Source organism: Ranitomeya variabilis, chromosome 3, assembly GCF_051348905.1.
Source record: "Ranitomeya variabilis isolate aRanVar5 chromosome 3, aRanVar5.hap1, whole genome shotgun sequence".
Taxonomy (NCBI): Eukaryota; Metazoa; Chordata; class Amphibia; order Anura; family Dendrobatidae; genus Ranitomeya; species Ranitomeya variabilis.
Window position 1 is genome coordinate 411,447,889 of NC_135234.1, and position 16,755 is coordinate 411,464,643.

General features: G+C 44.2%; 1 protein-coding gene across 1 annotated transcript in view; it reads right to left on the reverse strand.

The window, feature by feature from the left end:
- Positions 1-3,542: 3,542 nt before the first annotated feature.
- The window catches only part of TMEM120A (transmembrane protein 120A), an 83,014-nt gene continuing 69,801 nt past the window's right edge, over positions 3,543-16,755 (reverse strand). The window contains exons 11-12 of the mRNA XM_077296278.1: positions 5,277-5,345; positions 3,543-4,306 (exon numbers count right to left, since the gene is read on the reverse strand). Coding sequence (XP_077152393.1) covers positions 4,193-4,306; positions 5,277-5,345 — 183 coding nt within the window. The 3' untranslated portion in view covers positions 3,543-4,192. The remainder of the gene's footprint in view (positions 4,307-5,276; positions 5,346-16,755) is intronic.

Here is a 16,755-nt window from a genome sequence, read left to right on the forward strand (position 1 = left end):
TCATGGGCAGCCCAGTCTCCAGACCTGAACCCCACTGAAAATCTCTGGAATGTACTCAAGAGGATAATGGATAGTCCCAAGCCATCAAATAAAAAAAGAACTGCTGAAATTTTTGCACCACAAGTGGTTTGAAAGACTGGTGGAGAGCATGCCAAGACGCATGAAAGCTGTGGTTAAAAATCATGGTTATTCCACAAAATATTGATTTCTGAACTCTTCCTGAGTTAAAACATTAGTATTGTTGTTTCTAAATGATTATGAACTTGTTTTCTTTGCATTATTTGAGGTCTGAAAGAACTGTTGTTGTTTTTTTTTTATTTGACCATTTTTCTTTTTAAGAAAAAAAAATACAAAATGTATTGCTTGGAAATTCAGATACATGTTGTCAGAAGTTTATAGAATAAATGAACAATTTCCATTTTAATCAAAAATATACCTATAAAGAGAAAAATCAGGCAAACTGAACATTTTGCAGTGGTCTCTTAATTTTTGCCAGAGCTGCATTTCCATCTTCTAAATTATAAAAATGACAAAAATGGAAAATGAGCAAATGCAAAAGTTTAGGCACCCTGCAGGGTTAGCACCTAGTAGTACCCCCTATTGAAAGTATCACAGTTTGTAAACGTTTTTTGTAGGCAGCCAAGGGTCTTTCAATTCTTATTCTAGGGATTTTCTTCCATTCTTCCTTGGAAAAGTCTTCCACTGTGAGATTCCTGGGTTGTCTTGTATGCACTGCTACTTTAAGGTCTAGCCACATATTTTCAATGATCACATCAGGGGACTGTAAGGGCAATTGATAGTCAATTGTGGATTTTGACGTTTCTTTAGGATCATTATCCATTTGTAGAAGCCATCCTCTTTTCAACTTCAGCTTCTTTACAGATGCTGTTATGTTTGCATCAATTTAATTTAATCCATTGTTCCATCTACCCAGATAATGTTTCCCGTGCTATGGCCTGCAACACAACTCCAAAGAAAGATTGATCCTCCTTCCATGGTTAATGTTTGGTGAGATGTTCTTTTTCTGCAATTCTGTGCCTTTTTTTTATCCTCACATACCTTTGATCATTGTGGCTAAAGAGTTCCATTTTAACCTTATCGGTCCACAGGACTTGTTTCCAAATTGCATCAGGCTTGCTTAGATGTTCTTTTCCATATTTCTGACACTGAATTTTATGGTTAGGACGCAAGAGAGGTTTTCTTTTGATAACTCTTCAATGAACTCTTCAATGAAGGCCATATTTGTGCAACTGTCTCTGAATAGTAGAACAATGCACCACAACTCCAGAGTCTGTTAAATCTTTGAGGGTCTTTTGCAGTCAAGCAGGGGTTCTTATTTGCTTCTCTAGCAATCTTACTTTCAGCTCTAAATGAAATTTTGTTCAGTCTTCCAGACCTTATCTTGACCTCCACTGTTCCTGTTAATTGCCATCTCTTAATTACCATATATACTCGAGTATAAGCCGAGATTTTCAGCCCATTTTTTGGGGCTGAATGTGGCCCTCTCGGCTTATACTCGAATCATGTCCCAGGGGGTCGGCAGGGGAGGGGGAGCAGCAGCTGTCAAATCATACTTACCTGCTCCCGGCACGTCTCTGCACGTTCCTGCTTCTCCGGCGCCCGCAGCTTCTTCCTGCGTTCTGCGGGCACATGGTACCGCTCATTAAAGTAATGAATATGGATGCATATTCATAACTTTAATAAGCGGTATGATGTGACCGCTGAACACTGGAAGAAGCGGCAGGCGCCGAAGATCACCTGTCAGTGAGAAGCAGCCAGGAACCGCGGCGGGAATATATATAATGGGGACTGGAGGGTGAGTATTGCGCGATATTCACCTGTCCGCATTCCACCGCTGGGCGCCGCTGTGTCTTCTGCCTGTGACGTTCAGATCAGAGAACGCGATGACGCGATTAGTGTGCGCGCCACCCTCTGCCTGAACAGTCACTGCGGAGGACGCTGAAGACACAGCGGCGCCCAGCGGTGGAACGCGGACAGGTGAATATTGCAAGTGCCAGGGCCGTGCTCAGGACAAGAGGTGAGTATGTGATTTTTTTTTTTATCGCAGCAGCCGGCTATGGGGCAAATGTTTCTATGGAGCATCTTATAGGGCCATAATCAATCTATGCAGAATTGTATGGGGAACATTATCTATGGAGCATATTATGGGGCCATAATCAATCTATGCACCATTGTTTAAGGAACATTGATTATGGCCCCATAAGATGCTCCATAGATAATCTACTGTATGCAGCATTGTTTGGGGCACATTATCTATGGAGCATCTTATGGGGCCATAATCAACCTATTTAGCATAGTATGGGGCACATTATCTATTGAGCATCTTATGGGGCCATAATCAACCTATGCAGCATTGTATGGGGCACATTATCTATGGAGCATCTTATGGGGCCATAATCAACTTATGCAGCATTATATGGGGCACATTATCTATGGAGCATCTTATGGGGCCCATCATAAACTTTATGGAGCATTTTATGGGGCATATTTTATTATGGAGCATCTTATAGGGCCATCATGAACTGTATGGAGCATTATATGGGGCTCCTAATTCAATATGGATATTCAAAAACACTTAACCTACTGATGTCTCAATTAATTTTACTTTTATTGGTATCTATTTTTATTTTCGAAATTTATCGGTAGCTGCTGCATTTTCCACCCTAGGCTTATACTCGAGTCATTAAGTTTTCCCAGTTTTTTTGTGGCAAAATTAGGGGTCTCGGCTTATACTCGGGTCAGCTTATACTCGAGTATATAAGGTACATTTCAACCTGAGGAAACGGCAACTGGAAAAAGCTTTGCCATCTTCTTATAGCCTTCTCCTTCTTTGCGGGCCTCCACCGTTTTCATTTTCAGAGTGCTAGGCAGCTGCTTCGAAGAACCCATGGCTGCTGCTTTTTGGTGCAAGGTCAGAGGAGGCTGGGGATTTATAAAGCTGGGAAATTTGCATCACCTAGCCTTTCCTAGCAATGATAGTGAACAAGACATAACTAACAGGCTAATTAAGTTCTGAAACCTTGGTCAAAGTCATCTGAGCACACAAATCTACAAGGGTGCTCAAACTTTTGCATAGACCTATTTTCCATTGTGTAATTGTTAAAACGTAAAAAATTACAATATATATTTCTTTTTTGCCTAAAATACAAAAGGAAAAGTGTCATCTTTAACTTTAGGGGTTTTAGAGATCATTTCACCTTCAACTTAATTAACTGTTAACAATAACACTAATTTTGACCAGGGGTGTCCAAACTTTTACATGCCACTGTATATATTCTAGTAAATTAGTCAAATATAATTAGCTAACAGGTGAGGTCACAGGAGCCAACTAGTATTTAAGCAATCATTAAACATGTCAGGCATCATGAATAAGGGTGCTTGGTTACTTGAAAATTCACAATCAGTTGTTTAATGGCTACACTAAAGCGATTGTCCAAAATAGTAAAAAAAAGAAAAAATCCACGCTTGCCGAAGTCGGTGTCTGGGTTTACAGTCAAAAAAAAAAAAAAAAGACAATCAAATCATTTCTGGAAAGAGTTTATTACAGATCAGGTTTGTACAAACAAGGTGATGTACAGGTCAATGAACAAAAGCTGAGCTGCCCAGCTTCAAGAAAACAAGCTACACGTCATACAGTAATGTCCAGATCCATTTTAACAAAGACTTGCTCTTTAGTCAAGGCTCAGATCAATGCTGACAACTATAACCTGAGCAGAATTGTATGGGACCAGGTAATATATTATATACACACACACGTATAATATTTCTCCCGAAATGCCAATCTCTGGTTTATTCTTGACTTTGTTGAGATGTATAAAGACACTTGCGGAGTGTTAATTACTGGCATTTCCCAGGTCATCTTCTCTGTAACATGTATAACCTTACAGCCCAATTAAGGCATTGGCTACACTGTAACTTTTTGTACTGATTGATTTTAACTGTTTAACTACAGCTACAGTCTGAAGGAATACATAGAGTTGTATGCATGTGGGTGTACTGCAGCTGCTTTACAGTATATGGATAAAATTTATCAGCAGCGCTACAAAAAGTTTGTAGTGTAGTCCAGACCTAAAGATGAGGGTTCATTAGAGTGTGCGGTCTTGTAAGGATTTCCCAATTTGCAGAAGGGGCAAGGCTACATCGTGCAATGCCTGTCCTGCCAGAACGGTCTTTACTCCGTTTTCCCTTCTTCCTTCTGTTTTTGAAATTTCTGTTGAACAACTCGGAGGGTGGTGAAGAAATTCCCCATGAAGTGGACAAGGAATGGCATTCCGCACATAATAACCTGCAAATAAAAGTTACATCAGGATCACAACACATTACGAGACCTTGAATCTGAAGGACGGTTGGTCCATTGATCTCTCTCTCTCTTGTATGGAAGAACAGAGAGAGCAGTTAAAGGGAACCTGTCACCCCCAAAATCGAAGATGAGCTAAGCCCACCAGCATCAGGGGCTTATCTACAGCATTCTGTAATGCTGTAGATAAGCCCCCGATGTATCCTGAAAGATGAGAAAAAGAGGTTAAATTATACTCACCCAGGGGTAGTCCCGCTGCGGTCCGGTCCGATAGGCGTCGTGGTCCGGTCCGGGGCCTCCCATCTTCTTACGATGACGTCCTCTTCTTGTCTTCACGCTGCGGCTCCGGCCCTGTTGAGGGCAGAGCAAAGTACTGCAGTGCGCAGGTGTCGGGAAAGGTCAGAGAGGCCTGGCGCCTGCGCACTGCAGTACTTTGCTCTGCCCTCAACAGGGCCGGAGCCGCAGCGTGAAGACAAGAAGAGGATGTCATCGTAAGAAGATGTGAGGCCCCGGACCGCGACGCCCACCGCAGCGGGACCGCCCCTGGGTGAGTATAATCTAACCTCTTTTTCTCATCTTTCAGGATACATCGGGAGCTTATCTACATCATTCCAGAATGCTGTAGATAAGCCCCTGATGCTGGTGGGCTTAGCTCACCTTCGATTTTGGGGGTGACAGGTTCCCTTTAATATAAAAGCCCCGACAAGTATACAGAATTTGGTGCAGAATGTTATATAATTTGTACTCCTTATTTTACGAATAAATCACGCATTGATTTGTAACTATATATGCATCATGCACTAAAGGTAGAAGCAAAGTGGAGCAGGCACAATGCATTTTGTCTATCAGAGTTAAAAACCAGATGGTAAAATTACAGGTTTCATTTATAGCAGACATGGATATAAAGCAGCAACGGAGGACTACACAATAATAAGACATAGATAGTAGGTTACGTTACCTGCCATTCCTTGCACTCTGGATGCCCGGCTAGTTGAAACAGGGTAACAGCATTATAGAGCTGCCAGAACTGGAATATAAACACAGCATAGCCATTACAACCAGCATAGTCTTGTATCTCTACCACTGGTTCAGAGGCCAGCAGACATTAAATCAATTTTTGTACCACTATAAAAAAAATTAAACCTATTATATGAGATTCCCAGGACACAACAGAGGACCCTTATACAAGATTTTTCTGTGAACCTATGATTTCCATTAACAACTCTATGGAGACTTATACAGCATGGCAGTAATTATCAGGAAAGGAGATAAAAGATTTTACAGAGCTCTGAAGCCTGTGATACAATGTGGAAAATACATATTGCCTTAAATGCAATGGTAAAATAAAACTCATCTCTTAGCCATCTCTTGAGAGGGGGCAATTCACCCTCATATTAATCATAGAAGCATGGCTTCATCAGAAATCGTAAATAAAACAAAAAGAGCCAACGCTCTTAGCATGCCATCCGACCCTCGCTGTGAACAGGTAATTGAAGTATATATATCCAACCATGTGTTGGGATCAGATGTGTTTATACTATGCATTCACTGGGAAGAGCCCAATAACCGGCCTAGTAGCGAAAGCAACTGTGGCCTCATCCATCAATCAGTCAATTGTGTGATTGTCCTGATGATTGGGGGCAGTGGAGTGTTGTTTGCGACACATCGTATACATACAGTATCCTGTGGAACATGCCACTATATTTTTCTATCGGACTAATATGGATGAAATTGGAGGTGTAAGAAGGTACAGATGATACCACATGCACCTCCATGTAAGGCATAATCATACTATGTAATAACAGGTCCATAATATGGCAGGATACATTAGTTCTTAGCCTAACTTTCCAACTATGCACACCTACTGGATAGCAGCATTTGGGTTAAGCCTCATTCAGACATCACTGATTATTCTCAGAAGTAAAATCAGTGTTTGCTCTGTGTGTCAGTTTTTACCATCAGAGTTTCACAGTGATTTTTTCATATGAAAAACTTACTGTATTCTTTGGACCACAAGACACACCCCAAATTTTAAGGAGAAAAATGGGGGAAAAAAATGTAATGCATGAAACAGGGGTCCGTCTTACAGTCCGAGTTCAGCTTACCTGGGGGGGGCGGCAGCTGTGGTGAAGCATGGTCACAGGTGGTGTTTAAAAATGCATTGCTGCGAGTCCCATCCCAGGCTGGTAAAAGGGTTGTTCGGCGGTGTGGGGGCTCCGCCGACATTTTGTGAAAGCCCAGAGTCCCTGCAGTTTCATGGTTTCAATGCGGTGAACTTTGGGAAAATTTCCTCCGGAAGCAGCGCATGCGCAGATTTCGGTCTCGGGAGCCAGGATCTTAATCTGTGCATGCACCGCCTCCGGTGCCCATCTTACTGGATGAAACCATGGTAGTGCAGGGGCTCTGGGCTTTCACAAAATGTTGGCAGAGCACCTGCACCGTCGGTCACCCAGCTCCTACCACCCTGGGACTCACAGAACTGCCGAACACCCCCTCCTCCTAGCCCTGGACCTGCAGTATTGCCCAGCTCCTGTCTAAGCCACCCCCCACCTTCCCTGGTAAGCTACATTTGGTCTATGAGAAGAACCCCCATTTTCTCCCCAAACTTGGGGGGATGGGAGGGGGGCGGGGAGTGCGTCTTATAGTCCGAAAAATACAGTAATTGCAAATCATCTCCTATTCGTTGCAATGTTAAGAGAAAATAAATAAATTAAAAAAAGCCTTCTTCTTTCAGACAGTCCCATGGGACCCATAGATTTGCATTGCTGATTTTTACCCTCGGTACAAAAGTCGGACATGACTCCATTTTTCTTAAAGGAACCACTCGTTTCGAGTAAAAAAAAATAAAAAAAACTAGACATAAGAACAGCCAATACACAATTATAGCACTCGTACCCATCTGTGAAAAATAGAATTAGTCTGACTGGTAACGTGGTCTCTAATAACCCATCACGCCAGCACACCGGAGGATGTTACCAGTGTCCTAGTAGGGACAGGAAATACCAAAGAGGTTAAATAACCCCTTCCACATCCTCCCCTCGGTATTATTATAAAGGACCACAGGAGTATGAATGTTTCAAATTATATTTTATTCTCCTTATCTGAGTAATGCAAAATAAATAAGCAAAGGGAGGGAATTACCTCCGCTGTCGTGGTGGTTTATTAGAAACCACTAAGTCTAATTCTATTTTCTCTAATGACAGCACACCGGAGCAGTACCCAAGAGTAATGATAGGGAGGGATAATAACCTGGAGAACTTTTCTCCCAAAGGCCAAGTCTTTGACAGACTTCAAGTCTAGCCTGTAATGCTTGGAACATGTATGGACCGAAAACCACCTGCTCAATGGAAGCACTGGCTTTCTCAGCCCAGGAAACAGATACCGCTTTGGTAGAACGAGCCGTGTATTTGTCTGGACTTGGAAGGCTGTAGATGTGATATGCCTCAGAGAGATCTCTCTCGATCCAGTTGGTGATTGTGGATCTGGAAGTTTTCTTCCCCTTATTCTGACCTTGAAGATGAACAAACAGGTTTTGGTCCTTCTTCACTATCTCCAGGAAATGGAAAAAAGTAGGAACCGTTCTTCATACGTCCAGAGTGTGGAACTCCTCTTCTTCCTTATTCCTTGGATCTTGATAGAAAGGAGGGAAGAATTATCTCCTGGGACCTGTGGAACTCGGAGACCACTTTAGAAAGGAATGACGGGTCTAGTCGCAGAATAAGCCGGTCCTCTAGGACTCTCAAGTAGGGCTCATCGACAGAGAGCCTGTAACGCTCCCACTCTCCTGGCTGTAGTCATGGTTACAAGAAAGGCTGTTTTTAGGAGAGTCTGTACACATCTATAGATGATAAGGGACCTAAGGGTAGTAGTGTGAGCGCGTTTAGAACAATATAGAGGTCCCAGGAAGGGACTACATTTATAATCCTCGGACCTAGGAACGATGCTGCGGTCATAAATCTTTGTACCTATCGGTGGTCGGTTAGCGTCAGGTCAAAGTAAGAACTTAGGCCCACCACATGGACTTTGAGGGTAGTAGGTTTGAGACTCTTCTCTAGCCCTTCTTGTAGGATTCCAGGATTCATGCGACATTTGGTTGGTGCAGGTCAGGTTGTTCGGGTGCACTCCATAAGATGAAGGTCTTCCATATCTTCTGGTATATGGCATTTGTCACTGGATTCCTGCTTTTTTGTAGTGTTTTAACAACCATTTTCAACAACCCTCTGGTCTTCAAAATTGAGAATTCAGAAGCCAGGCAGTCAGATGTAGGTTCTTGGAATCCAGATGATGGATTGGTCCCTGGTGAAGGAGGCTTCTGATCTGGGGTAGTGCTACAGGTACGTCTATACTTAAGATTGTCAGGTTGAAGAACCAGCTCCTTGTGGGCCAGAATGGCACCACCAGAATCACTTTGATTTTTCCCCATCTTACTTTTTTGTTAAACCCCTGGCAGAATTGGTATTGGAGGGAAGGTGTATGCCAGCTTGAATCTCTATTGGTGAGCTAACGCATGTACGCCTAAGCAAGGATCGCCTGGATCTAGCGAAAAATATTGATCCACCTTTACGTTCTGACCACTTGCGAAGAGGTCTACTTCTGGATGGCCCCACCTTCTGGTCAATATCTGAAAAACCTCAAGGTCTAGTCTCTATTTTCCCAGATGAATCTCTGTTCTACTGAGAAAGTCGGCTTGTATGTTTCCTGCCCCTTTTACGTGCATAGCGAACAGGGAGAGATGTTCTTCAGACCACGAGAATAGCTTGAAGGTCCTCATGTCTTCATCCCTGGTGACGAAGGTGGGCTACTGTTGTCATGTTGTCCAAGTAGATCTTCACAAGGGTATTCTGGATTAGAGCTATTGCGGTTCTGAGTACCGCCTCTACTGCCTTTAGCTCTCTGACGTTTGAGGACTGTTGGCTTATCTCGTCTGACCAGAGTCCCTGGAATACATGCTGCAAAACCATGGCTTTCCATTCTTTTCTGCTGGTGTGAACTTTTATAGTTACCATCGGGTTCTGTATCCCGGGGACCCCTTTGTCCAAGTTTTTTTTATTTTAGCCACCAAGTTAACGTGGCATTTACCTGAGGTGGTATTGGGATCTTCCTGTTTAAGGACTCCGGGCAATCCGTTCCAGTTTGCCAGAAAATGCGTCTGCAGTGTTCTGGTATGTGCCTGGGCCCACGCTACCATCTGTATGCAGGATGTCATGGATCAGAGAACTGACATGGCACACCTTATTGACACTACCTTCATGCATTGTAGTATCTTTACCCTTGGACAAAAAGGATGTTTGACTGAGAATCTAGCAAAACTCCTAGAAAAGTCTTCGTTGTTGTGAAAACTATGTCTGATTTCTTGTGGTTCACCAACTAATCTAGTGATGACAAGATCTGAGCTGTTATCCGTAGATGTTCCTGGAGTATTGGTACTGAAGGAGCCACCAGCAGAAGATCATTGAGGTATGGAACTATGCATATATGTTTACCTCTGAAGTATGCCATGATTTCGGCCATAATCTTTGTGAAGATCCATGGTGCAGACGATATCCCGAACAGGAGGACATTGAACTGATAATGTACTGTCTGTTCTCCCTCAACAATTGCAAACCTTAGGAATCTTTGATAAGTAGAATGAATTGGGATGTGCTAGTATGCATCCTGTAGATCGATTGTTGCCATGACGAAATCTTGCCCTTATCAGAGGTACCGCTGACCTGATTCCATCTTGAATCTCCTGTATACTATTTATCAGTTTAAAGGTTTCAAGTTGATTATAACCCGATGAGATCAGTTTGGTTTCCTTATCAGGAACAGATTGGAATATTGTCCTCCATTTCTTTCGCCTTCTGGGTCTATGGATACTACTTTTGAGGATTATAGACCTCTCACTCCTGCTATCAAGGTGGATTGCAGCTCCAGTGAGAAGAGACGCGTCGTCTTCAGTTTCCTTGGTAGATACGAGGCAAATTCTATCTTTATTCCTTTTCTGACTGATGTTAGAGTCCAAGGGACTAAACATACCTTGTGCCATTGAGGAAGGAATTTTGAGATGCGACCCCCTACTATGTTGGTGTCATGGTATATTTTGTATCGGAGACTGAAAAAAAGATTTCTGCCTTTTCCCCCTGTTGGGTAGTTCTAGCGACCTGACTTGCTATTCCCTTTGTATTGAGGAGTAAGTTCCTCTGGGGGTTAAAAGGGTTTCTTCCTAGTATTTCTAGGTTCTGGCAAGGTCTTTTTCTTATCTGAAGCCTTTCCTAGTAGGTCGTCAAGGGCAGGACTGAACATGCATTTCCCTTTAAAGGGGATAGAGCATAACTTCATGCTCAAAGTTACGTCCCCACGACCAAGATCTTAGCCAGAGTGCTCGTCTTACAGAATTCGACAATCCTGATGACCTTGCTGCCAGTCTTACGCATTCTGCAGAGGTGTCTGCTAGGAACCCCGATGCTTTCTGGAGGAGAGATAGAGAAGCCAGAATGTCTTCCCTAGGGAGTACCTGTAGACAGGTGTTCTTCCAGCTGTCCTAGCCAACGGTACATAGACCGAGCAACACAGGTAGATACGGCGTTGGGTGTTCAGTAAGGCCGCTGAGGTCTACCATGATTTCCTTAACAGACCATCCATCACGCGTTCCAAAGTACTCTTCAATTATGATGAATCCTCAAATGGCAGTGTAGGTTTTTCTTGGCTACCTCCGCAATCTGGATGTCAATCTTAGGGATCTCTGACCAGCATGCCACCAGCTCATCGCCTATGGGGAACCTGTCCTTCAATTCAGCGGTAGTTGTCAGCCTTTTTCTGGGGACTCCCACTCCTCTAGCACCAGATCCCAAATGTTCTTATGAATAGGAAACACCTGTTTCTCTGTCCCCCATGACGGCACCACGGAGAGAGGGGATCCGCCCACCAAGGACAGGAAACCTACAGATAAAAAGGCGCTACCTCTCTCCCGCATCCGTTGGTTAGGAAACTTGGTTGGTTGGTCCTTGATAGGGAACCTACAGTCGACGCAAGAATCATACCTGAGGATCGTCGTGGGATGCCGGGCCAGGCAGCGGGGGTTCCCTGCCTCGGCTGGCGCGGTAGCCTGAGGCGCCACCGCTGGGGTCAGCGGGCCTTTAGGGTGTGCGGGTAGAGGACGCATGGTGGAGAAGGCTGTCGCACTTCAGCTGACGTCAGAGCAGGGCGCTGGGGCATAAGGTCACCTTGCGTTCCACGGTAGAAAATGCGGAACGAGACGTAGCAGGCTGGTTTCCTGGATCTCGTGGGGCAGGAGAGAAAATCATTGACAGCAATGCATCATTCCTGATGGGACGCTGCTTCCCTTCATGATGGGCTCTCGGCGTTACCAGCTCCCCGTTTTTTAGCAGGTATGGAGCCAGCACAGGTAAGTGCATGGTGGAATGTTCTGTTGATGGTCCCATGCCTTTGTGCCAAAGCTGTGCCTAGAGTCTCATGCGCGAGGTATGTTTTCACATATACACAGCTAGGCCTTGGACCTCTAGGCTATAATAAGGCCATATGTCCAGGCTACATCTCATGATTTGACTTCAATTAGTTGCATGTCTTGTCTGCGCAGAACCTTATGATTGGACTTCAGAGTGACTTTTTGGAAGCATGTTTTTCATTTTTTTTTGGTTCGATAAATAGGTGTTTCACTTTTCTTTGCAACTTAACTACTCTATGCCTTGGGAGGACACATGTTGTTAATGAAGCACTTTGTCCCCATGAAGACTGCCCTTCAGCTGTAGCTCATTAATTAGCTCCTTCGGGTGGGGTCAGTCAGACAAATGAGACATACTATTCAGAGTGGAGGCTTATCTGGATCTCTGAGAAATTGCTCTTTTGCTTGTAACTGTGGGCCTGTTTGGCATCTTCAAGCATGGCTGTAGCTCTATGCATTATATTGCGTGCCTGTGTATCATATTGCATCATAGTGCTTCTATGCATTATATATTGAGTGCCTCTGTGCATCATAGTGCCTCTATGCATTATATTGTGTGTCTCTGTGTATCATGTTGCATCATAGTGCTTCTATGTATTATATTGAGTGCCTATGTGCATCATATTGTATCATGGTGCCTCTATGCATTATATTGCGTGCCTCTGTGCATCATATTGCATCATAGTGCCTCTATGCAATATATTGTGCCGCTGTACATCATATTGCGTCATCATACCTCTATGCATTATATTGAGTGCATCATATTGCATCATAGTGCTTCTATGCATTATATTGCGTGCCTCTGTGCATCATGGTGCCTCTATGCATTATATTGCGTGCCGCTGTACATCATATTGCATTTTAATACCTCTATGCATTATATTGAGTGCATCATATTGCATCATAGTGCCTCTATGCATCGTATTGAGTGCCTCTGTGCGTTGTATTGCACCATAGTGCCTCTATGCATCATACTGAGTGCCTCTGTGTGTCATATTGCATCATAGTGCCTCTATGCATCATATTGAGTGCCTCTGTGCGTCATATTGCTTCATGGTGCATCTATGCATCATACTGAGGGCCTCTGTGCGTCATATTGCATCATAGTAACTCTATGCATCATATTGAGTGCCTCTGTGCTTCATATTGCATCATTGTGCCTCTATGCATCATATTGAGAGCCTCTGTGCATCATAGTGCCTTTATGCATCATATTGAGTGCCTCTGTGCTTCATATTGCATCATAGTGCCTCTATGCATCATGTTGTATTATAGTGCTTCATATTGCATCATGATGCCTCTGGGCATCATGTGGCGTCATGGTGCCTCTGTGCATCGTGTTGCTTCATGGTGCCTCTATGCATCATGTTGCATCGTGTTGCATCATGGTGCCTTTATGCATTGTGTTGCATCATGGTGCTTCATGTTGCATCATGGTGCTTCATTGTGATTTTTTGCTTTATGTTGCATCAGGGCTTCATAGCGCCTCTATGCATCAAAATGTGTGCTTTTGCGCATCTTATTGCATCATATTGCTTCCGTGCCCCTGTGCCTCAGGGGGCATCATTAGTGTGGTGTTGTGACCTGTGTTTCTGGGCTCCCTCTGGTGGTCACTAACGGTATTGTGTTAGGTATGTCTTGTTGCAGGCCTGAGCTCCAGCTGTGTCGTTAAGCAGCGGGTGTTTCCTATTTGAGTCTCCTCTGGACTCAGTCTCTTGCCTGGCATCGTTGTATCCAGACCTATTTGGTCTCCTCCGGATTCCTTTCAGTCTGCCTCATGCAAGAAAAGCTAAGTCTGTTTTGTACAATTTGGATCGCTTGCATTATTCAGTGTTTTTGTCCAGCTTGCTTTACATTTGATTTTTGACTCGCTGGAAGCTCTAGGGGGCTGATATTCTCCCTCCACACCGTCAGTCGGTGTGGGGGTTCTTGAATGTTCAGCGTGGATGTTTTGTAGGGTTTTCTGCTAACCGCATAGTCCACTATCTATTTTCTGCTATCTAGACTATTGGGCCTCACTTTGCTGAATCTAGTTCATCTCTACGTTTGTGTTTTCCTCTTGCCTCACCGTTATTATTTGTTGGGGGCTTTCTATATCTTTGGGGTTCAATTTCTCTGGAGGCAAGCGAGGTCTTATTTTTTCCCTCTAGGGGTAGTCAGTTCTCCGGCTGGCTCGAGACGTCTAGAACCAACGTAGGCACGTTCACCGGCTACTTTTAGTTGTTTGTGTCAGGATCAGGTATGCGGTTAGCCCAGTTTCCACCTCCCTAGAGCAGTATTTATATTTTTGCTATCTTGCCGGAATATCAGAGATCCTCTGCCATTGGGATCATAACAGTGTGGCATAGTGCCTCTGTGCTTCATAGTACTTCGGGCTTGGTGACTTTTTCGCCTCTGGCTGTGGGCCTCTGGGTTAGACCTTCTGACTTGTGCCTTATTGCGTGGCTGCACATCGTATCGTTGGCCTCACACTTCACATTTTTGTCTTGGGCCCCAACTCTGTGGTTTTGTACCCAGATCCAACTTCTGTTGCTTCATTCTTTACAACAGGGCTTAGCCAACAGCTATGATTGAATTGGCTTAATAAATTAGCAGTTCTTCCGTTTGGAATAGATCTCTCAAGTGAGCTACTACCTTGAGTGCTAAAGGCAGGTCTCCTTCATAATTAGTTTTAAAAGGTGACATGTTTTTTTTTTTGTTCAGCCTATAAAAGGACATACTACTGTCCTGGGAGCAGAAAATACCACGAGGTGGAAGGAAAGAATCCTTCCTGACTCCTCTTACGGCAATCAGGCTAGTTTCCTTGATCAACATCCGGTAGACAGATTCTCGTCCCATAAGTCTATTGTATTATGGTTACCAGGGATGGCATCTCTGCCTTTGGTACCTTGTGATGAATCAGCAGCACTATGTCAGATGGCAGAGGTTCATATACTCTCTGCTTTTAGGGCTCCTAAGATAAAGGAAACTGTATCCAGGACTCACTAGTCTCACTGCCTCAAAGTAGATAATCTACCTCTGTGGTGGGAAGAAACCTGCTTTTCTCTAGCCATAGAGTATGGTTGCTCCCTCCATGGCTGTCTGGGTGTATAAGTATCACTGAGAAGATTGCCTTTTGTGGTATGTATATGAGTGTAATATCAGTAAAATAGGAGTGATGATCCACGTTTCAATTTCAGCGCTTCTAATGAGAAGCCCAACTCTGGCAATGTCAGGAGATATTACCTGCCAGATGGTGTATTCCTTAGTTTCAATAATATCCAACCCTTGCTTGGGGTTTAGACATCTAAGGATTCGGAATAAACATGATCTCCTGGATGAGTAATGTGCGTACATCCCAATGCTCTGCCATAATCCATGTACTAACTGTTATTGGTTTGATCTTCCCGCAGTCCAGGACCGGAGGCTAGTGCGCACGCGCGGTGTGAGCGCGCCCCTATGACGCAAGCAGACACCGCGATGCATGACTGGGTAATCCAGTCTGAACAGGCACGTGTCGCTTCTCCAAGTCCCCTCCTCGTGGAAATATGGTGCAGGTGGTCGGGGGCCAGTACTCTGAGCCCTAATATGTGGCAATGGTCAAAAGTCTGTCACCCAGACTTCACTGGTGCAACTCCTCAGAATATTAACCATAATATTGATTGTGAATGTTTCCAGGAGTGGAGAAGACCATATAGGAACCACCAAACTGCATGGGGGAAACCTGGAGGAACTTCTTTTCAGCTTCAGGTTCCAAGTTAGAAGAGGGAGTTTCTAATAACAGCTGTCTTAGAGCTTCTGCACAAGGGGTTGGAACAGGGGCTAGCCACAAATACTTTAAAAGTTCAAGTCTTGGCTTTAGGGGCCCTGTACAATTACAACCCGGCTGGGAATCGGGGGATATCCAGGTTCATCAAAGCGTTGGCCAGGTCTAGACCCATCCCCTCTCAGTTTACTCCTCCTTGGGATTTAAACTTGGATCTTACAGCCCTATCCAAACCTCCTTTTGATCCCGTCAGAGGCTTCTCTGGGAATCTGTCCCTTAACATCACTTTATATAGCTCTCATAAGAGCTCGTAGGGTCAGTGACATTCAAGCATTGTCAAGCCAGCCCTCGCTTCACACAAAGCTTAGAGGATAGAGTTATTCTTAAGATTGACCCAGCATAACTTCCAAAAGTGGCATCACGGTTTCTCAGATCTCAGGAGATCTCCCTCTCTGCTTTTTGTCCCAATCTCAAAGATAGGGAAGAGAAAGTCTTACACACACTAGACGTGGGGAAATGCATTATTCAGTACCTAGCGGCCACATGGGAGCATAGAAAGCATAGGTCTCTCTTTGTGTGTTTTGAGTCCTCGAGAGGGGCGAAAAAGCTTCTAAGGGCACGGCGGCAAGATGGATAAGGGACGCCATCACCCTGGCATACTCCTAGCATGAAGCGTCCATCCCGGAGAAAAATTAAGAACACATTCATCAAGAGAGGTGGCAGCCTCCTGGGCAGAAAAAGCCGGGGCCTTAATAGAACAGATATGTAGAGTTGCTACACGATCTTCCCCCTCTACATTCTTTAATCACTATCGGCTGAATCTAGCCTCTTCTTCAGACCTTACCTTTGGGAGTACGGTTCTGGAAGCGGTGGTCCCTCCCTAATGTACAATCTCTGCAAATCTCTCTGTGGTGCCATCATGGGGGACTGAGAAAAATATAATTACTTACCGATAACGGTATTTCTCTGAGCCCATGACGGCACCCGTACATTCCCTCCCTTCACGTGTGGGTGTGCACACTAGTTAAAATTATGCTAGTTCTTATGAAAATAGTCACGCGGTATCTCTGTTAAGACTTTGAGTAATGTCGAATATATATATTTTTTTATTAACCTAAGTGCCCATCATGCTCTGTAAACAACTGATGCGGGAGAGAGGTATCGCCTTTTTATCTGTAGGTTTCCTGTCCTTGGTGGGCGGATCCTCTCTCTCCGTGGTGCCGTCATGGGCTCAGAGAAATACCATTA